The sequence below is a fragment of the Lampetra planeri genome, chromosome 49 (assembly GCF_965212315.1).
Source record: "Lampetra planeri chromosome 49, kcLamPlan1.2.h2, whole genome shotgun sequence".
NCBI classification, from domain to species: domain Eukaryota; kingdom Metazoa; phylum Chordata; class Hyperoartia; order Petromyzontiformes; family Petromyzontidae; genus Lampetra; species Lampetra planeri.
Genome location: NC_136155.1, coordinates 3,718,020 through 3,740,131, shown reverse-complemented (window position 1 = coordinate 3,740,131; position 22,112 = coordinate 3,718,020). Strand labels below are relative to the sequence as shown.

The window sequence follows — 22,112 nt, the reverse complement described above, 5'->3', positions numbered from 1 at the left end:
TTTGCATATTGGGGAGCGACAGTGTAGCGGTTTTTGCTCGCCGCGCTTTGAAGCCAGCGGCGCAAGTTCCATTTCCACTCGTGGCACAACATCGGCGACGAACCTCTTTCGATTGTCCCGGCGCTCTGCCTCGCTCTGCGGGGAGGGACATCACCGCCGCTTGTTTTGTGTGAGCAGCGAGGCCGAGGTGGATTCCCTGCTGAAGGGGATGGAAGGGGGACCCCTGGCGGGTGGCTACCTGGCGCTGGTCTTCGAAGACGACACCTCCTACGTGGGCAGGGAGGTAGGTCCAGGGGCGCGCGCCTAACCCCAGCCTCCGTTGTCCCGGTCGTGGTTGCCAACACGAGCGCAATTGTGTACAGCTCTTGACACCTGTGCTGCGTCCTCTTCCGTGGAATGCAGGAGGTTGGGGGGGGTTCGTTTATTCATTTGTTCACCATTGCATTTGAACGTGCATTCGTTCGACTGCCAATGTCCATTACCTCACCTGGTATACAGGAGGTCGTGGGTTCGATCCTGCTGTATATTTGGAGTTTGCGTGTCTCTCTCCTGCCAGTGGTCGTGTGGATTTTTTTCCTCCCGGGTCCTCCGGTTTTTCCCTCCACATTTCGAAATATGCATTGAGATTATTTAGATTATTTTGGTGCTATGATGTCCAAATGATGAGTCACTTTGTTGATGTCGCTTCTGAAAAATAAGTGAATGCCTCAGTGAGCTTTGCCTGGTAGGATGGGGGGATGGTTTAGTTTTATTTGTGTGCGTTTGGGTGATTTATTTACCTTTATTGTACAGCACTACCGTCGTGTTTTTGTGCTGTTTGTTGTTGTAACGTTCTTACTCGCCCCCGACTGGGCAGCTGTATAAATAAATATTCTGATTCTGTTTAAGAATTTTCATTGAAGGATTTTAGAGTAATTTGGCTGCTATACATCTTCCACGTGATGCCGCTACGTTGGGCTATCATTTTCGGCCCAGGCCGCTTCTGAAAAAACGCTACGTAGCTCAGTGGGCCTTACCTGGCAAAATAAAAAAAATAAAAAGTTTGTTTAGTTAATATTTGAATGGCATTTAAACCATTCAAATGTGCTGCTGCGGTGTAGCCAAATTTGATGCGACTAATCCGTCAAATTTGGCGATGGCACAGTGGTTAGCTTCTAACACTATTAACCCAACAGACCCCCACTCGCCACAGCTAACGCCAGTGGCGAGTGATATCACACCAAGCCCTGAGGCTTCCCCTTCTTTGTCGCTTTCTTAAATGAGCACCTTCAGCCTTGTTGTATAGGTACATGATGGGGCATGAACACATCGGCACTCGATAGACAAACGGTTGGCTACATACGTTGCGAAGGAAGTTCAGCATCGGGCGTGGTGCTGGCCACCCTGCTCCCTAGTCTGCCGCGCCAGCCTTAATTGTAATCAGAATCTGTATTTGTACTGGAGGAATCCGATGAGTTATAAAGCTCTTTTTCACACACGTCCAGTAGGGGCACGGGGTTAGAACGCTACAACAACAAACAATACAAAAACACGATAGGCGTGCTAAGTATAGGTAAGGTAAGCAAACCGCCTTGCCTGCAACAGTCCGTTAAAGGCTACATGTCTCTGTGCTCTCCCAGGTGGTGCTGGATATGTTTGGCTACAGGCCGCTGGTGGTGCGGCGAGTTCGCGCGTCCCGGGAACCCGGCCTGGTTCAGCGCTTCAGCGTCACCGACCTCCCCTCGTGCATCCTCATCCGCGGAGAGGGCGGGTGGGAGCGGCTTGTAGTGTGAGCATCGCAGCTACGGCGCAGGCACATGCACGCATGCACGCATGCACGCACGCACGCAGACACGCACGCAGACACGCACGCAGACACGCACGCAGACACGCACGCAGACACGCACGCAGACACGTACGCAGACACGTACGCAGACACGTACGCAGACACACAGACACGTACGCAGACACACAGACACGCAAGCATGCAAGTGCACGGCATGGAACGGTCGGTGGAAGTCGGCCGGAGTAAATTACGGTTTGTCGAGGGATTTTCTACGGGAGACCTTTGAATCTCGGTTAACTCTCGTTCATCTGGGGGTGGTGGGGGGGGGAGGGTAACGGAGCAAGGGGTGTCTCGGATAGTATAGAAAAAAAACGGATGAGGCAGAACATCCACATTTCTAGGGCTGTACGACATACGTACAGTTCACCTGGTGTAGACCAAAGGGTGAGGGCGTAGAGACGGAAGGAAGCCGGGCTCCGGGCTCGCCAACCACCTCCGTCATGTGCCGCGTTGGTCTTCATAGGTGCCCGCTAATGCCTAGAAAACTAACCTCAACTATTTTTTTTTCATAGTTTTGGACGTTCGGTCGTAGAATCGCTGCGATGTCATCTGCCCCGTGGTGTTTATTTGAAGGGCCGGTGCTTGGTGGATACGATGGATGTTTATTCGCGCGCACACCCACACACAGCGAGTTCTGTCATTGCAAAGTATGTATGCATGTATACGTATTAGCACGGTTGGCTACGTACGGTGCGAAATAAGTTCAACATCCATACTATATACTATACATACTATATTCATCTTGCCAGGTCAGGCTCACTGAGCTATGTAGCCAACGAAATGGCTTATCATCATGTGGAGATTTATTGCAGCCAATTACTCGAAATGCATGTTTCTAAATGTGGAGGGAAAATCGCAGATGACCATGTGGTGAGAGATACGCAAACTCCAAATATACAGCAGATGTCTGGGTCGGGACCGAACCCACGACCTCCTGTATACCAGGCGAAGTAGTTAACTTCTCCTAGCCACTGTGGTGATGATGATGAGAGAGACACGCAAACTCCAAACATACAGCAGGCGTCAGGGTCGGGATCGAATCCACGACCTCCTGTACACCAGGCGAGGTAGTTAACATCACTTGCCCCCGACAGTTTTCTCGGGGTACACGATGCTGATGGGTTGGTATTTTTGTTGCCTGCGTCTCTCTGCAGGGCGTACCAGGTCCGGACGTTCTACACCTACGCGCTGCGGCAGCTGCTTGGGGTGCAACGCAGCACGCACGAATCCAGCCAGACGCTCCTCCCCAAGTCGCAGGGACGACTGGAGGCAGATCCCGAGCAGACCCCCTGGAGAGAATTTAACAGGTTTGCCTCGAGCCCGGAGCGTGGTCTGCACAGCGGTTTTGCCACGTACAGGTTCAATTTCTCACACCACCAACACAGCCACCTCCGCACGCCGATCCCTACGCGGCGGTGGCTCTGTGGTCTTACATCTAAGTTGTCTTGTGGTTGTTGTTGTTGTTTGACTTGCATCCCACTGGGATTTTTGCACACAGTGTTGGTTTACGGTGCTTTTTCTGCAATATTTTTCTTGGATTTTCTGTTTGCACATAGTCACTTTAAGATGTTTTCTTGTTCATGTTTTTGTTTTGTTGTTTGTTGCGGTTGCCCCGATTTAAGAGCCGAATGGCTCGCAGGGCTATACCTAATAAATGAAACTTGAAGTGAAAACTTGACATGCTCATCTTTCACATTAACATAGCCACCTCAGCACGCTCGCCATGGAACCGCTCGCCAATCTTACATTGACATGCTAATTGTTACCTGCAGCCCTTTAATTGGTGGAAACCCACCACCATCAAGGTCGCTGCCCATCACTTACATTAACATTGGGTGCCCCACCCATGCTGCTGACATTTGGGCTACGCCCATTTGAAACCTTTATAAACAGTTTGCCTTTAGAAGCTAACCCCCTTTTCCTGATGTTGCTATCGAAACGTCGTAGTTTTTTGTTATTTTCTTTGAACCTATCTTACGTGACTTTACCGAAAGACCCAAAGAATAAGGTGCTGGGCTAACCCCTATAGTTGACTCGGCCTCAAGCGAGTACCTGGTGCGATCGTCTAAACATCACCACCGGGGAAATGAAGGCAGCCGGGGCGTGGTGGGTGCTGGTCACCCACCCGATCGTAGGTGCTCTGTGCCAGCCTTCATAGGTGCTCGCTAAACAACACATTCCTGCGGAGGGAGCTGGTAGTAACGTTGGGTTGCTCGGTCAATGGCCAGGGTCAACAGCTGCGTGGTGTATTCCGCAAATATGGCCGACTGTGAGGGCGGGCACAAGCCGGCTTGAGTAGGTTAAACGTTGAGTTTTATAAGGGCACCACGGGGTGACCAGCCCCTATCCATCCAGCCCCACCCAGCCCCTCCCCACCCTCCCCACCCAGCCCCTCCCCACCCTCCCCACCCAGCCCCTTCCCACCCTCCCCTCTCCACCCAGCCCCGACCCCTCCCATTTTTGGATGCACGACGGACGGACACAATAATCCCCTGTGGGCTGGTGGAACCAGGTGGTTCCTACCAGTTTAACAGCACTTTCCCCAACAGTCTGTTTAAAGGCTATATGGGCGGCGTGGTTCTTTGTCTTTGTGTGTGTGTGGGAACAGCTCATTGGTGTACATGTCCGACCTGGAGTCGGCGCTGCACTACTCTCTGCGCATCGAGGTGGCCAATCACCGCATCCTGGAGGGCAGTGCCCTCAGCGCCCTGAAGGATTACGCGCACGTGCTGGCCAAGGTGACGAGCCGGACTGGCCCTCCCGCGTACATCGTGTGGACTCGTACAGGGTGCTGCTTAAAAACTATGTTAACACTTATACGGGGCTATCGTTTTTATGGGAAAGAAATCGGATAATACACTGTAACATGATAAACACATTCCTGCGGAGGGAGCTGGTAGGAACGTTGGGCTGCTCGGTCAATGGCCAGGGTCAACGGCGGCGTGGTGTATTCCGCAAATATGCCCGACTGTGAGGGCGGGCACAAGCCGGTGTGAGTAGGTTAAACGTTGAGTTTTATAAGGGCACCACGGGGTGACCAGCCCCTCCCCACCCAGCCCCTCCACACCCAGCCCCTCCCCACCCAGCCCCACCCCTCCCCACCCTCGTACGGGTACCCGATTGCGACCTCTGGGATGAAGCCATGTTGCAGGCGCGGGTGGGTTGATTCTAGGAACTTGAATTGTGAGAAGAGACAAGACGTTGTGAAATGAGTGACAAACGGTTACTCACCAGTGACTCACGGCCTACCCGTACCCGGCCGCACCAGGGTCGCAAACGGGTACCCGCACCCGGCTGGGTACGGGTACCCGGGTATCGGGTAGGGTACGGGTATCGGGTACCCGATGGCGACCTCTGGTCAGGACTGTCCCCCTCTCCCCCCCCCCGGGAAATGTGACGACACCCTGTTGTGTGGCGTGCTGCAACTCTCTTGTTTAAATGACCCACGATGCTGTGGCTCGTGCAGCTGTTCCCTGGGAGGCCGGCGGTGCGCAAGCTGCTGGAGACGCTGCACGAGTGGCTGGAGAAGCTGCCGTTCAAGCGGCTCCCGTACGACGCCGTACGCGACGTCGTCAACAACGAGATGAAGGTGCGCGTTTGCTCTCGCGTGTCTCGGGTTCCTTCAAGGATTTGCGAGCTCGGTCGGTCAACCCACGTCACCTGTGGGTCTGTCCCGTGACCTTCTGCCAGCGGGTAACGGCCTTCCAGTATACGTAGCCTGACGCAGGTGCCGTGGTGACGTCACACCGCCACTTGGTGGCGAGTGGTGGTGGTTGTTGTTGTTATGATGTCCACTTTGACACCTCCTGGCTGATTGACTCAGCCCAATCATCCCTCTGGGGTCGAAGCTCATGATGAAGGTCACCTTAGTAGGGGAGTCAACATTTGGTTGGTTCTGTCTTACGGAGAGGACTCGTCCTCGCTCGAGGAACGTGGAATTTCTGCCACTGGCTCTGCCCTGCCAGGTTGTAAATGGGAGTTGAGCACCGATGCCTCATTGCGTGTTTCCATGAGCAAAAAACAAGTGGGCAGGGGCCCATCTTATGGATGCAGTGATGTTGCCACTCACCACTCGAGCCTCTCCACCACCACCACTCACCAGTCTATACAACGTTGTGGGAACCCATCCGGGATTCAACGGTTGCCCTCCTAGACTGCACAGACCCCCGCCCCCATGGCAAATGCCGACCTCTCCCCCCCTCTGCCCCCCTCCGCCCCCCCCTGCTCCGCCCCTTCTCTGCACGATTTTCCACCAGATCCCAGGAGTGTGGCTGCCCGAGGGGGTGCAGTGGGTGGGCTGTCAGGGCAGCCACCCCCACCTCCGTGGCTACCCCTGCTCAATGTGGACCCTCTTCCACGTGCTCACGGTGGAGGCTGCCAGGCTCCAAGACCAGCTGCCAGGTAACAGCAACAATAATAACAGTGCCAACTGGTCAAAGAAAATCTAAATATTTGTATTTTTCCAGGTTTAAGCCCACCGAGGCTACGTAGTACTTTTTCAGAAGCCACCTGGCCACAAACGATAATTCGACGAAGTGGCTTATCATTATCGCGTGGAAATGTATAGCAGGCATATACTCTTAAGTGCATGACGTTGATTCTAAACGTGGAGGGTAAAACCAGAGGACCAGGATAAAAATCCACACGACCACGGGGAGAGAGAGAGACACCCCAAAACTCCAAATATATAGCAAGCAGCGTCAGGCGAGCTAGTTAACATCTCCTCGCCACCGTGATGATGATGAGAGAGAGAGACACGCAAACTCCAAATAAACAGCAGGTGTCTAGGTCGAGATCGAACCCACGACCTCCTGTATACCAGGCGAGGGAGTTGACATCTCGCCGCTGCTGCGCCTTGGCACAGTATTGTGCCTCTCACGGAGAGAGAGCGAGCGACTTGGAAGGCGTGAGACAGAAGCTACGTGACGTTGAGCCGGCACTCGGAGGTCGCAACCGGGTACCCGATACCCGTACCCTACCCGATACCCGGCTACCCGTACCCGGCCGGGTACGGGTAGCCGTTTGCGACCCTGGTGCGGCCGGGTACGGGTACGGGTACGGGTAGGCCGTGAGTCACTGGTGAGTCACCGTTTGTCACTCATTTCCCAACGTCTTGTCTCTTCTCACAATTCAAGTTCCTAGAATCAACCCACCCGCGCCTGCAACATGGCTTCATCCCAGAGGTCGCAATCGGGTACCTGTACCCGTATCTTACCTGATACCCGGCCGGGTACGGGTAGCCGGGTATCGGGTAGGGTACGGGTATCCGTTTGCTACCCTGGTGCGGCCGGGTACGAGTAAGGAATCAAAACCCGTTTACGACTTCTGCCGGCACTACCAACAAATTGCCCAAGCTCTGCGCTCCTCATTCTCACATGAAAGTCGTTAACGGTCAATCATTTCGTTTATTTTTTTCCTCTTGCAAGGAAACCAGAGAAAACCCGATGGGTGCGAGAGAGAAACGCTCTATCCCATGCCGACGAAACATTTTTGCTGTACTGCCTTCTCCTGGGAAGCCCACGGGGAATGGAGTTTGGCAACATTTGTGCGGCGATCCACCAACTCTCCTCCAGTGCTGGATTATAGGCGTGCATCGCCGCCACCACCACCACCACCACTTAATCTGTTTTAACTCGACGTACGGTGCAGTCCATCGCAGTTCACCCCCACAGCGCTTACAAACCCGGCCAAACCCCAGTCCGATTCCAGTGCCTGCGGTAAAATGACATCCTCCCCCCTTTATCTTTTCATCAACCCGGCACGAGAATCGGTGCGGATGGAGTCTGGTTGAGCAGTCCCCCTTGACCAATAGGGCATGGGGAGTGGCAGGGCCGCATGAAGTTTCTTGTAGGCCCTAGGCACTTGTGTTTCGTAGGCCTTCAGTGGTAACTCTCCAGAGTTGGGACCGCTACTGCCCCCATGTCACGGTTACCGCCGCTGTCACCCCGCTGCTTGCTTCACGCGGTACTTGGTCCAGCCGCTGGACAGATCGACCAACCGTAGGACACGACAAAGCCACCTTGTTGTGTTGCCTTGCACCGCTCTCTATCGAGAATGAGATTGTGTGGAAAAACTCCACTTGATGATGTTTACTTGATAATTTTGCAATGAATTTTTTTTTTACATGACTGTATATGCACTGTGCCTATCCCTGCTATAAAAATATTTATTCACGATATCTTGGTTACAGTTTGTATCGTACAAAAAAAAAGTGGTTAAATTATTTTCGTAGGCCCGAGGCACAGTGCCTACTCCATGGCCGTATTGGATAGTACGGCCCTTGAGAGAGGCCTTCATCCAGCTAAATAACAAGATTGTACTTTCTCCTGTGTGAGTGAACGGGGGTTTGTCTAGCTGTCGCTCGCCAACGCTGTCGGCTTCTGGGCCGCGATTCGAACCTCGGTGGCCTCTCGGGCGTTCTATAAGCGCGGTGCGTGAAACCACTTTGCCGCAACTCCAACCGGCAACGACAGTCTCTCATCCCCTTTGGCGTCTTGTTGTTACCACGCGCGTGTGATGTGTGTGTGCTGCGGTGGAGAGCGGTGGTGTAGCGGTTAGCGCTACGCTGCACTACTAACCCGGCAGCCTGAGTTCGATTCCTGCTCACGGCCAACACCCATTGACGATTATCTGAACCGGTCATGGGCCTCTCCTAGGTCGACTCGACCTCAAATGAGTACCTGGTGCGATGCGTAAACATCGCCACAGGGGAGACAAAGGCGGCCGGGCGTGGTGTTGGCCACCCCCACCCCCTCGTGTGCCGTGCCGGCCTTCACAGGCGCTACTCGCTATAACGGCACTTGCCCCAACGGTCTGTTCAGGCTACACGGTGGATCTTTGTCTTTGTTGCATGTCTGTGTGTTTCCGCGCGTGCGCGTTGCCGCAGAGCCGTGGGGCCCCGTGACGGTGCTGAGCGCCATGCGTGCGTACGTGCGCGAGTTCTTCGGCTGCCGGGAGTGCGCCGTGCACTTCGAGCTGATGGCGCGCGGCGTGGCGCGCTCCGTCAAGAGCTGGGACGAAGCCGTCGTCTGGCTGTGGGCTCGGCACAACCAGGCCAACCGCCGGCTGGCAGGTGCGACGAGATTGCGTAGAGACGCCTAAAGCTCACGATCATATTCTTGGGTTTTTTCGGTAAAGTCACGTAGGTAAAAAATTAAAATTAGTAAAATGAAAATACTTGATACAGCTGTCGGGCTGTGACGGTTCCACCTGAAGACGGAAGCTTTTGTGTTACCTCCGAAACGTCGTGATTTTTATTTTATTCTATTTTCATTTTACTAATTTAAATTTTTTTTACCTACGTGACTTTACCGAAAAAACCCAATAATATGAATCCTTGCAGTCACGAAAGCTTCAAATCTAGCTCACGATCATCTTATTTTCTTCCTTGCTTGGCATTCTGGAATAGTTTTTTTTCCTCCCCAAATCAAGTAGCGTTCTTGCCTTGCTCGTCTGCTTACTGCGCTCATCGCCGAGCTGGTGACATCATCTCCTCGTCCACTCCACATTCCTTCATATTCCTGGCTCACCACTTCGAACCACCACTTTCTAGGCCTGCCTCTCGGCCTCCGCCCTGGTGCTGCTGTTTCCTTCAACGTTCATCGCAACGTGATTTTTCTCCCTCCTTATGACGTGCTCTAGGTTATCTCAATGTCCACTCTACATTCCGATGTGTATCACGTGATGAAATTTACGATGAATGCCTCCCCGTCCATGCCATTTTTTCCCCGATGTCATTCGGCTTTAAATTAGTTTTAAAAAACACCCAGTGGGATAACCACGCGGACTGTGAAGTCCCCCCGTACTGGCCACGGGCTCTGCCTACGCCGGCAGAAAAGCAACGAATGAGCAACTCGGCGTGGCGGGTGCCTTGCAGGCGCCAAGAGCGAGGACCCGCGCTTCCCCAAGGTGCAGTGGCCCCCGCCGTCGCTCTGCCCCGACTGCCACAGCACCCAGGACGAGGGGGAGCACGCGTGGGACAATTCGGCTGTGCTGCGGCACCTCGCCAAGCACTACGGCCGCGACAACATTTCCCCCCTCTACCAGCGGCCGCCGCCGTCGTCGTCGTCGCAGTCGCACGGAGACGACCAAGAATGGCCGCAGCAGGTCAACGAGGCGGACGGCGTCTACCATCGCCGCAATCAAACTTCGCCGATCCGTGACGACGACGGCGACGACGTGAAGGAGAAGGAGGAGGTCGCCGGGCAGGGCCAAGCGGTGGCATCGGAGGAGGAAGCCGACGACCGGATCGACGCTGTTGGGCGGCACACCCAGGCGAGACCACCCCGGCTTCACGCGAGGGACCTGGGCTTGCGGGCCGAGGCGGGCCTGGCGGCGGTGGAGGGCGAGGGCAGGATGCAGACTCGCCGACAGCGGTGGGCGGCGATGATTGGGCTGGGCTTCTCGCGGGTGGACATCAGCTTGTGCATGCTGCTGTACTGCATGTCGGCCTCGTGCCTCCTCGGCATGTACGTGTTCGTGCACAGGCGGATGAAGGGCCGCAGGGGCAAGTGTGGGGGGGGCGGCCCGCGGGTCTGAGGGGCTCGCTGACCGGAGCCGGCGGTGGCGGCGGCGGCAGCGCCAAAACCACCGCCGCCGCCACTGCCGCCGAACCCGAAAAGTTCCCAACGCCAACCACAACCCCCACCCCCCATCGCCCTCTCACCCTTCGCATCGTGTTTACGTGTATAAAATAACTGAGGGAGGAAATCAAAGTATTTTTTTAAAGTTACGTACACACAAAAAAAAGTAAGACTTTTAAACCACTGTGGCAAACCAAAACTTGCCTAAAAAAACGACGTGTGGATCGGCAACTTGTTGAATCGGCGTACAAAACGGTGCACAACCGGGGGTCCCCGCGGAGAAGTCCAAACTCGCACGTACAAATACGTGGGTACAGCCAACTTAATTTTTTGCCAAAACGCTGCCAGATCAGGGCCTTGCTGGCGCCGCGCGGGCCGTGGGAGTTGTTCGCCGATTGCCTCGCCGCGCTCGTTGGCGCTCGTTGGCGCTGGTTATCGGCGAAGGCGGGGGGCGGGGGGAGCATAGAAACGGGTGCGTGTCGTGTACCACTACAGCGTACTTTTTCTGCACTGGCCAAAACGTAGCAGACTTAGGGGGTAGGTGGGTGGGGGAGGGGGGGCGTATTTTTTAGAGGTGACGACGTTTTTGATTTGTTCATCCTCCAGAAACAAAAAAACGATAATCAGTTTCCAGGCTTTTAATCGTCACCATTTGACCTTGCTACAATTCTACTGTCTATGTCGTTCCCGACGCCGGGAGAGAAATTAACCGAGGGCGCACTTTCCAACAGCCATGCGCGCGTGTAGCAAACGGATGGTTGTGTGCATGCCGATCGTTTTATTGTTACCCCCCACCCCCCCCCCTTTGAGCGAAGTCCTTTAGAGTCGGCTAGTCGATTGTTTCCTATAGTTGAAAGTTGGTAGAATCCTGCGAATTTCTTTTAGGCCCCTCCCCCAAATGTAAGCCACTTGCGCCATCGTTGCTACACCCCGAGATGGAGAATCGTCGTGCGTCACAATGGCCCCCGCAGAAGGGGTTCTTTAAGAGAATCCTGAAAAAGAATCTTTAAATCCGCTACTTTAATCCTCTTCGCAGGCGGTTGCAACATTCCCACGATCTGCTATGAGATGGCCGAATGACGGTCACATTAGTTTTAATCCTCCCAGCTGGAAATTATCCAAGTCAAACTTCGTGCGATTTGTCTTTTTTTTGTTTCGAGTGTGCAGTCGCCGAGAGCGCCGGGCTCGCTTTACTTGAGATTCTGATTGTTACCACAGGGCAGTGGCTGAAACCGAGATTTTAAAAACCCGGCGATCTCAGCGGCGGTGGCTCGGCGCTTTGACGACATCCGAGCCACCTTAACCGCCTCCGATCCTACTGATTCTTTTTTTTAAGTGTGTGTGTGTGCGCGTCTGTGCGTGCGTGCGTGCACGCGTCGTTGTATGGAGAAATTACAACGAGCAGCTGTCAAAAGTGGCACTGCCCAAGGTGAAAAGGGAAAACGATGCCATGATTTTTTTTACGGTTCAGCGGCCGTGCCAAGTTTAAATCGCTGGAGCGCGTGCTCCATACGATAGATTGCCATACCACTGCCACACCTATTTCATCTCGACAGCTTCTTTTTAATCCGTATAAACCCGATGACGACGAATCATTATAGGCAAATATGGCGAATCCGACTTAGTCGCGATTTCTTTGGCAGGAATGTCACGATGCTCTCCCAACAACGGGGGAAACCGTGTTTTTGGCCATTTCGTCAAAACGTGAGCCCCTGAGCTTTTAGAAGAGAAAAAAACCGATAAGCTACTTTTATTTTACCCAGGTAAGGCTTGGGAGTTTACGAACTCCGCAGGTGGCTCCCCATGCTGTCAGAACTTGAGCTTTTAATGCCAGCGATGGCATTGTGTAAAGCGAGATGGTACGCAAGGGGATGGAGATACGTTGACAGATTTGATCATCGCCGGAAAGGATTGCAACGGCTCAATTTTGCACTCCACCAAACAACCCAACAGTTCTGAAAGGGGCCCTCGACAGCAGCGGAGAAAGGTTCCGCCCCAGTGCGTTCCAGTCTCGGGTGCCAACGAATCGAGAAACTGGGATACGCCGCCGCTGCCAGGCAGTGGTCTCGTCAGCCACGGTTTTCTCCACTGGATTTTTCTCTCTCCCCGTTTGTCATTAATTTCACCTTCTGCACGTTGTCCCGCAACTCCGATTGTCATGGTTGGCTACGTACGGTGCGAAAGAATTTCAACATACACGCACCCGAGACTGGAAAGCCCCAAGGTCGTCCTTAAGGGTTGTGTATTCTCACTTGGTGATGGTTTGGCTCTGCCTTGGCCTCAGTGCGGCTAAGCTGAGGCTTGAGCCACTCCATTCCTGCTGTTTTTTTCGGTCATGGCTCAGAGCTGGCTCAAGCTCGACGAGGGCTTTGAGCCGTGAGCCGTGGCTCACTCAAGGCAGAGCCGAGCCTAAGCCAAGCCGCGTATAACAATACAGGGATGCCTCTACTTAGGAACATTCGATTTACGAACAAACCTGTCCGTATGTCCAGTTGCAGCTGTTCGGAGTGAGTCGTAAGTTCGACCAACGCACAGTAGATGGCGGCGCTGGCGTATACAGCCGCAGAAGGTGAAGACACCAGTGGTATCTACATCTGCAGAACGTGAACATATCAGTGGCATCTACAGGATTTTATACAACTTCTAAAGCCATGCCCCTTGTTTAGTGAACACGCCGTAACAACACGTTTGGAATCGACGGGCGTAAATTTGGACATCGACTTGCGAACACGACCTCTGCAACCTAACTCGTTTGTAAGTAGGCGAGTCCCTGGATGGGCCCCTAAGCAACCAGCTACCACCGCAGCCTTTCCTCTCACTCTACCGCTCGTCGCTTTGCAAAGGCATTTGGGGACTTAACCAATACTAATGTCACTTTTAAGCCTGTATTACTTTTGAAAAGAAACCTCAACTCATACCACAGTACACCTGCGTGAGGGGTTAAAATCCTGTCGGTCACAGTACAGCCATTCATCCATGGTGTGTATAAACTGCAGCAGGGTATTGTGTTTGATTATTACCATTATTTGGTGTTTGACCTTTTGACGACATCAAAAGAATGAGTGCCACAATGAGGTGGTAGTGCGAGTAATGAAGTTGGCTAGCGATTATTTCGTGTTTTAATTGGCCACTGGATACTGATTTTTGTTAATTTGTAACCTGTTACCACCACCACAAATCACTGCCTTCGTTGGATTTTAGAAGCCGAGACGAAGTGAAACGTTGAATGGGGGGGGGGGGGGGAGGTTCGGGTGGGTGGTGTAATACAAAAGTCAAACTGTGAAAAAATAACCTGCAGATTTTAGTTTTACGTCATTAAGACTACTAACCTGAGCCTACGGTCACGTTAGAATAACATTTAGGCGCGTAAACGTTGCTAATTGTGTAGATTTTAGGCGATCAAAAAGTGTGTTTTGATTCATTTTTTTAAAAAAATTCAAAGGTATTGTAAACTTGCTAAGTTTTAATTTACCCCCGAAACCGTTGTAACATCTTGACCTCAAAATGCAGGCCCTGAGTAAATGGGGTGGGCTTGCCTGGAAGCTTCAGAGTAGTCCCCTTGGACAAAACTCGTCAAGGCTTTCAGGAGTTTCTAGGAATGCACATTTCATGCCATTTTTGCCAGAAGCATATTTTAAATGTTCACGCCGTGACCTCTCGTTGTTTGTCCTTCCGATGTACTTTCAGCAAGCCGTCTTTGTGTGAACCTGTAATAAATTAAAAGGGGGGGGGGGGGGGGGTGTCAAATGTCGAAATAAAACGTTTGTCATCTCGTTTCGTATCGGGAACGCGCTCGAGTCGACCTCAACGCCTTTGCTTCGTGCTCGCGCATAGCGACACCTAATAAATAAAACTGAAACATCAGCTCCCCCCCTTCTATCCATCCATTCGTAGGAAACGTTTCCCTTGCACCGGCCCACCAGGATCTCAACGTCTCTCACTGCCACCTGCAGCCTCTTGTCAGAGGTCGCAAACGGGTTTTGATTCCTTACCCGTACCCGGCCGCACCAGGGTCGCAAACGGGTACCCGTACCCTACCCGGCCGGGTACGGGTATCGGGTACCTGATTGCGACCTCTGGGATGAAGCCACGTTGCAGGCGCGGGTGGGTTGATTCTAGGAACTTGAATTGTGAGAAGAGACAAGACGTTGGGAAATGAGTGACAAACGGTGACTCACCAGTGACTCACGGTCTACCCGGGTCGCAAACGGGTACCCGTACCTGTACCCGGCTGGGTACGGGTAGCCGGGTATCGGGTAGGGTATCGGGTACCCGGTTGCGACCTCTGGCCTCGTGAAGTTGCGGAACCCTTCTAGACCATCCCCTCCCCCCTCTGCGCTCGCCCAACCTTCAACGATGCAACTTCAACCCCCATCGAAGCGTGGCAAGCCGAACGGGCGTTCAAGGAAACACGTTGCAAACGTCTCTGTGAGAGGCGCAATTAGATCCCTCGATTCGATCTTTCGTGAAGCAAATTTTCTATTATACTTTTTATTTTATTTTAGCAGGTAAGGCCCGCCGAGCGACGTAGATATTTTTTCAAAAGCGAAACTGGCCACAAAGTGACGGCTCAACGGAGATGGCTCATCGCGTGGGAAGGTATCGCAGCCAAACACTCTGACCGCATGTTTAAAAATGTGGAGGGAAAAATTAGAAGAACCCAGATTGCAATCCATGGGGAGAGAGACACGCAAACTCCAAATATACAGCAGCAGACGTCGGGGGTCTGGATCGAACCCACGACCTCCTGCATACCAGGCGAGGTAGTTAACTTCTCGCCACCGCATACACTGCGCACACACAAACATACCTTGGATATTCGCGCCTCGTTTCCCCGTTGATTTCTCACAAAATCTGTGTGTCAAGGCAAATTAGGTCCGAGCGTGCGATTAAAAAAAAAAAATTCCCATGTTGACTGCTTTGTATAATCAAGGTGTAAATATTTACTGGGACCAAAGGTTGTCAAGCAGATAAAACATTTCGACATCGGGAAGACCACCAAAGTCACGTGCCACCTATCGTCCACCAACGTCCCGAAACAAATTCAGCGCACCTCCGATTAGCACAGTTGGCCACGTACGGTGCGAAAGAAGTTCAACACGTTCACAAAGCGAGAAATTAAGCCCCGCGCAAGTCGATGGGGGGGGGGGGGTCTCTACCGATCTACGAGTCTGGGCACAGTGTGCGATCGGGCTTTAATTTCAGCCGGGTCTGTCCGGGTCGGCAATCTGTGCAACTCGTCGAACGATCCCGGGGTACACCACATCCAGTAGACACCGCTTCGATAGCGGCCGTGGGGTCTGCTCCGTCGCATTCCACCTACCCCAGTTGACCGGCGACTCGGGAGGACAAAAACATTTCCGATGGGGGGCAGGGGCCCCATTGCAAACACAACGCGTGTACCCCCCCCTCCCTCTCCGCTGGACGCTAAATGAGAAACTGACAAAACGAATGAGAGACACCAAGCTGTTGAGTTCAGTCAGTTTTTTTTTTATCGAACTCCAACCAAAACTGGTCGATCTCCTTGGGTCCCGGTTGCCTGCCCGGTGCAGACGTCGCTCACCACCCCTTACCCCCCCCCCCCCCTTCTGCGTCGACCACACGTCAACTCGCGGTCAACCATCAACGTCACCCACCCACCACCTCTTTCCTTGAACCTTGGCGTCAGATTCTAAAGGCCAAGCAAGAGGTCGAACCCGCAAGTAACGATTAATAGATATTATTGTTGTTTGTTTTGCCCAACTTTTTTTCTTTTTACCAAAGAAAGCCTCGCCGCAACACACTTTTTTTTTCCCCACTTGCACATCCGAGCCGAACCCGTGCGAAGCCTTCGCCATACCGGGTGGGTTTTACTACCGGCGGGTTGTCAAGCAGAGCCAGATGTTGACTACCTCGCCTGGTATGCAGGAGGTCGTGGGTTCGATCCCGACCCTGACGCCTGCTGTATATTTGGAGTTTGCGGTGTCTCTCTCTCTCTGACTTTCCCCGTAGTCGCGTGGATTTTTCTCCAGGTCCTCCGGTTTTCCCCTCCACATTTCGAATCAACGTCACGCGTTTAGAGCATTTGGCTGCTCTAAATTCCCACGCGATAAGCTACTTCGTTGACCTATCGTTTGTGGCAGCCAGGTCACATTTGAAAAAAAGAGCTGCAGAGCTCGGTGTGGGTCTTATACCTGGTAACAACAAAAAATACTAAGTTTAGTTTAAACCGTTATATGCAGGGCCAGGTCATCATCAATTTGGTCACGTTGCATCTACGTGCAACTCGACTCGTCCCGCCGCATCTACATGCAACTCGACTCGTCCCGCCGTGGGAGAAGATCGGCGGCACGGCTCTGGCTCGGTTGTGCGGTGGGTAGAAAACGTCGTATCATCGCGTACTCGGGAGGTTCCCGGCTACATTGGGACGTTGTCAATTAGATTCGTGAAATGATTGGCCTATTGTGCGAGAGAAAAACCAGAGGGGCACCCCCCCCATCTGCACGTAGGAGAGGGTGACACTTCAAACACTGCCATCGTCAGGGCTGGCTGCACCTCAAGCCCTCCTGCTCGGCGTGCGAGATCTGACAAGACGAGACGCGTTGGGGGCATTCGTCTGGTGTTTTGGTGCGTGCGTGCGATCCCACACTCGCAGCGACGAGCCGCGAGTGTGGGATCGTGCGCCGAGGAATACCACGCGGTTACCATTCGTATTTGCCGTGCCCCGGGCTCGGTTAATTATCACCGTGGGGTGTGAAAGCCAGAATCGCCATCAAATCGTTACGGACTTACAAACCCCAGAGAGGGATGGGGTAGCGGGGGCGGGGATACTTAATGGTGACACGAACCCCCAACCCCCACCAGTTCAGCGGTCACACGAGGGGTGGTGGTTTTGGCCACGCTCCAAGCTCGAGTGAAGATCTTCCTTGCAGAGATGGTCCCCACCCCCCTCCCACCTTAAACGGCATCTTCCTACCCACGACTAATGACCGCGATGTTCCATGGCAATGGGTTGCAAAACTAGGGGTGTTCCCCCGTTGTCATTTTTTTCAATTTCGACGATACACATTTTGATGAAACGACTTTGACCGCGATTTATATAAAAAAACGTATCCATAAGTTTTGCACATTGTGTAGTTATTGTGCTTTGCTGTTACTTTCCTGTACGAATAACCGAAAGCGTTTCAAAGTCCTTCTCCAAATGCACTTCGCTCGAATTAAAACACTGCCGTTATGTTATTATCCCAATGATTGCGACCTCACAAATCTGCAACGCGCATGATGTCATAGAACTCCCAAGCCGTCATTTACTCCGGAAAACGTTTCTCAAAAGCCGCTCATTATTTAACTGGGGGGGGGGAGGGTGTAAACTTGTGTTAATTTCAAACTTGAATTACCGAGTTTGGTTTGTGAAAGATTTATCGTCGGGACGTAATAAATGTACAAAAAGGGGGGAGGGCCGACGCTTTGCGTACTGCTGTTGCAAAACGGCCGAAACAAAACATCGGGCGGGCCTTGCGTGTGCATCGTGGCCCCCCAAGTTGCAACTCAACCCATTGACACGGAACCTCGCGACGGCTGGCAAGGCGGGCCGTTAACGCGACCCGCGGCCGACTTACAACGAAACAAGTCGGCCCTTGCCGCCTCTCCACCCCAAGCTCACCGCCCCCCAAAAGAAACAACACGTGGCAGTTCGCGAGCCTCCGTCTACTCGTCGTTTAATCCACTGCTGGACGCTAGGAACCCCTCCCTCGTGCCATGGGGGGGGGGTAATTTCACCACGATTCACCACACGATGGCGAGTGCGGGTAGGCGGGGGGGGGGGGGGTTATGCGTATGGAGCATAGAAGTACGGTGCAACAATGCAATGTGTTTTTTGTTGCTGCACAAACGACATCTGCTGCGGGTCACCCATCCCAAGCAGCGTGCCGAGCTTCAGAGGTCACGTGACACCGAGCGCATTCTGGGTGGGGGTTGGTCACAATCGGCCCCCCCCCCCCGCCCCCCCTCCCAGTCGTCGCTGCGCCCAATTGATCTCCGATCGAATGGAAGTCGGAAAACGTGGAGAGAGGCGGATTGGAGTGAGGATCGCGAGGACTGGGAGGTGCAAAACCGATGGCATTTCACTCGAAACCGCCGCACAGCAAAACACCTCCGCTGTGAAGTTTTCAGAGACGTGAAGGCGTAACCACAAGGGGGGGGGGGGGGGCTTAAATCCATTCCTTAAAAGTCACATTTCAACTCCACATCCACCATCATGGGGTTATACTCCAGACCGGGTCTTCCGACTAAAGATTCATTCAAAACGTGTGCATACCATTTAAAATACTGACATTACATATGTGTGTGTGTGTGCGTGCGCGTGTCGCCCATTCAATAGTGAGCACATCTCATCGATGTGGAGGTCACAAGTTGTGATTTAAGGAGGAGGGGTGGAAAGAAAAGAGGCGGTTCGGGAATTTGTGTCCCGTCTCGGTGATTGGAAAGTGTGGAGTTGAAATGCAAAATCTTCCGATATCAGAAGAGGTGGGGTGTGGAACCAAAAAGAATAGAAAACCAAAAAAAACATTTTCATTTAAAAAATCGTACTGTATACATACATACATACACGAAGGCGTCTAAAATAAAGACAGCGGTTACTCCATTCACGTATACATGTTACGAGGAGTCTCGTTTAATGCTAGAGCATACAACTGCTGCATCAGAGAGAAAAAAAGGTTTACCCTTATTTATAGTTTTTCATTCCATTCGCAGAATCGGTAAGGTCGCGACTGTGAGAAGAAGCGGAGTGGTGCTCAGAGCCGCGTGCGTTCGGGAGAAATTAAAATAAAGTAACAAAAAAAAACCCTAAAAATATCTCTCACCCCCCCCCCACACCGTCTCTCGCTGTCTATCGAGGGGCTTTGTCGTCCAAACGGGCCGACGGGAAATTGAACAGCTAAAGCTGCTTCCCGAAATTTAAAACAAATGAATTCGTGAAGCGGATTTCGCCCATAAAATTGCTAATGCCCCGTGAAGGAGTTTGAGGCTATGTTTGTGACTACTACTCCTACCACGGCATATACGTTTCCTAAGTGATACGTAAAATTGTAAAAATAGAAATGACGATTAGGTGACCACCCATGGGGGAGCCTTTAAGGCTCAATTTGCAGGAGGACCAATTCTACATTTTGAGATGTTTGGGCCAATTCTCAGGTGAGAGTCGGGTTGCGTGAAGAAAGTGTCGATTTAAAGCTTTCGTGACTGCAGGGATTCATCTTCTTGGTTCTTTCGGTAAAGTCACGTAAAATAATAAAAATAAAACATAATAAAATAATTCTCACGACGTTTCGGCCACAAAGCAAGCAGCCGTCCTTTATTATGTTTTATTTTTATTATTTTATTATTTCCCTTCTACGTGACTTTACCGAAAGAACCAAGAATATAAATCCCTGCAGTCACGAAAGCTTTAAATCAAAACTCCTGGCATTGTCTCCTGGCCACAACCCCACACCTGACTAAGCCCCCCACCCCTGCCCCCCCCCCCCCCCCCGTGACGATGGCCACCCATCTAAACGGAGTTAACTCAACCCCCCCCTTAGCTCCGGATATCCGATTAAATTTGGGCGCACTCCTCCGGCAACTAGCGGGCGGTGTTCCCCAGGTAAGGTGGCTTGCGGTTTGCGGTGTCGGGAAACAAGAGTGCGCCATTGTAAGTTTCCCGTCTCGTCGTTGGTGAGGATGGGTCTGGGACATGGCCAAGGGGGGGGGGGGGGCCCGGACTGGTCGCAGTCTGTGACGCGTTTTCCCAATTTGATCAAGCCGGGCGCGTGCTGGATTTTACGGAAAATTTTCATTGTCTAAGTAATATCCCTAACATTTGTTGGTTTAAAACGAAGCAGGCAGCCATGGCAGTGGATAATCTGTCCATTCAATCCGATTACCTTAATCAGATGGATTTTTTTTTCAAACAAATATAAATATATATTAAATAGATAAAACCGCGTGAACGTCGGCCGTTTGTTACGCGAAAGATTAAAAGAAAAATAAATTACGTTTCAACGACCGGGCAGGTAAACAAAAAAACTAAAATCACATTGGGACGAGATATAAAAAAATAAAATACGAACGTGCGTTCCTGCCCACTCGGGTTATTTCCTACCATTTATTATTTACGTGACGAAGCCACTTTAAGCGTTCGATTGGTTTTCGTGATTTGGCTTTTGCGGGACGAACGCACATTAACGTCCGGGTCTTGGGTGGAAACGTGGAGCAGACTCGAAGACCTCTCTACCTAGCGGATTCGGGGCTCACGACCTTTCCAGCCCAGCGAGAGGCGATCCCCTTGACCCCACGGTCTTACATGGCGGAGGAGGGGGGGGTGCTTTAGTTTCTTTGTAAAAGGGAATTCACCACTTATTGCAATTGCTCCCAAACGCACGCACCTCGCCAAACACGTTACCCATCGTACACCGATGGCAGAGGCCTTTAAAGCCCAAAAAAAAAAGATGCATTCCCATCTCACACTTTAAAAAAAAAACAAACACAATTGAACGAATGCCAATAATAGCAATACCGAGAATTAAAATAAACTTAAATCACCAGCAATGTCTAATACAGACCTAGAAATATGTCCATCACTTTCCAAAGCTCGTCTTTTCAAACAAACATATAATTATTCATATTATTATTAAGCAATTCCTCATTCTTGCCCGATCCCCCCCCTCTCCCCCAAACAGATGTAGCATAACCTATAACAGCACAATATTTTATTTTCCTGAAAATAAACGCACACGCGGGGGAATCACCCCTACTTCCTAAGTGGTACGATCCAAGACGCCCATAAGAACAAATGCAAAGGGGTCTGCGTAACCCTGACCCCCCCACTTCCTCCGGAGCGGACCATTCCCGGGGGGGGGGGGGGGCAGAGGTGTGGGGGGGGGGTGTCAACTCAAGTCCATTCGTTTGTAATACAGCACAATAGCTCGGATTTCACACATCTGTAAGATGTTTAAATATGAAGAGATTTATCTCCTATCTCCCTTTTTTAAACAAAAAGATTAAATGCACTACCATGAAGGACTTTTTCAGGAAAATAAAAAAAATTACATTTTCAACGACAGGCAGATAAACAAAAAGCACATCATAGGTTAAAAAATGAACAATTGAAATAAAATAAAATTACAAACTGTACACTCACTGTACTGTGCAGTTCAGTCACCACCTATTTCAATTTCCCCCCCCTCCCGTCCCCCATCTGATAGTCGCTGACAGGTCGGGCCTCGGGGACAGCGATGGGGGGGGGGGGCGTGAGAGAGTGACGCTCGCGCAAAAAACACTGGCTACTTTCTGATACAAAAATAAGCGTCAATTAAATTACGACCTCGCTCCCGGGTTCCTGCGCGCGTTTCTCTCTCTCGCTCCCCCCCCTCGCTCTCTCGCTCGCGTCCCACGCGGCGGGGGAGGGGGGGGGGTTCCTTCTCTCGCCTCTCACCCACGTCACGGCCATCCCGTCGTGGAGGTCACGGCTGCCGAGTAGCCGCCACTGCCGCCGCTGCCGCCACCGCTGGGGGGTGGGGGTGGCAGACGCTCGGCTAAATTTCCGGCGCGTCGCCGGACACATCTAACGCGGCAGCTCGGAGCGCTCTCGACGCGCCGCTTCTCCCGTTTTACCCGCCTCCTCCTCCTCCTCCCGCCCCCGCATGACGAGAGGCACACACCCGGCCTTTCCATTCTCATCCAGTAGA

General features: G+C 52.2%; 1 protein-coding gene across 1 annotated transcript in view; it reads left to right on the top strand.

Moving 5' to 3' along the window:
• Positions 1-14,271, top strand: part of LOC144734048 (sulfhydryl oxidase 2-like) — a 31,343-nt gene extending 17,072 nt beyond the window's left edge. The window contains exons 5-12 of the mRNA XM_078616097.1: positions 178-283; positions 1,620-1,768; positions 2,980-3,132; positions 4,434-4,563; positions 5,292-5,414; positions 6,082-6,226; positions 8,712-8,897; positions 9,702-14,271. Coding sequence (XP_078472223.1) covers positions 178-283; positions 1,620-1,768; positions 2,980-3,132; positions 4,434-4,563; positions 5,292-5,414; positions 6,082-6,226; positions 8,712-8,897; positions 9,702-10,363 — 1,654 coding nt within the window. The 3' untranslated portion in view covers positions 10,364-14,271. The remainder of the gene's footprint in view (positions 1-177; positions 284-1,619; positions 1,769-2,979; positions 3,133-4,433; positions 4,564-5,291; positions 5,415-6,081; positions 6,227-8,711; positions 8,898-9,701) is intronic.
• The last annotated feature ends 7,841 nt before the right edge of the window (positions 14,272-22,112 follow it).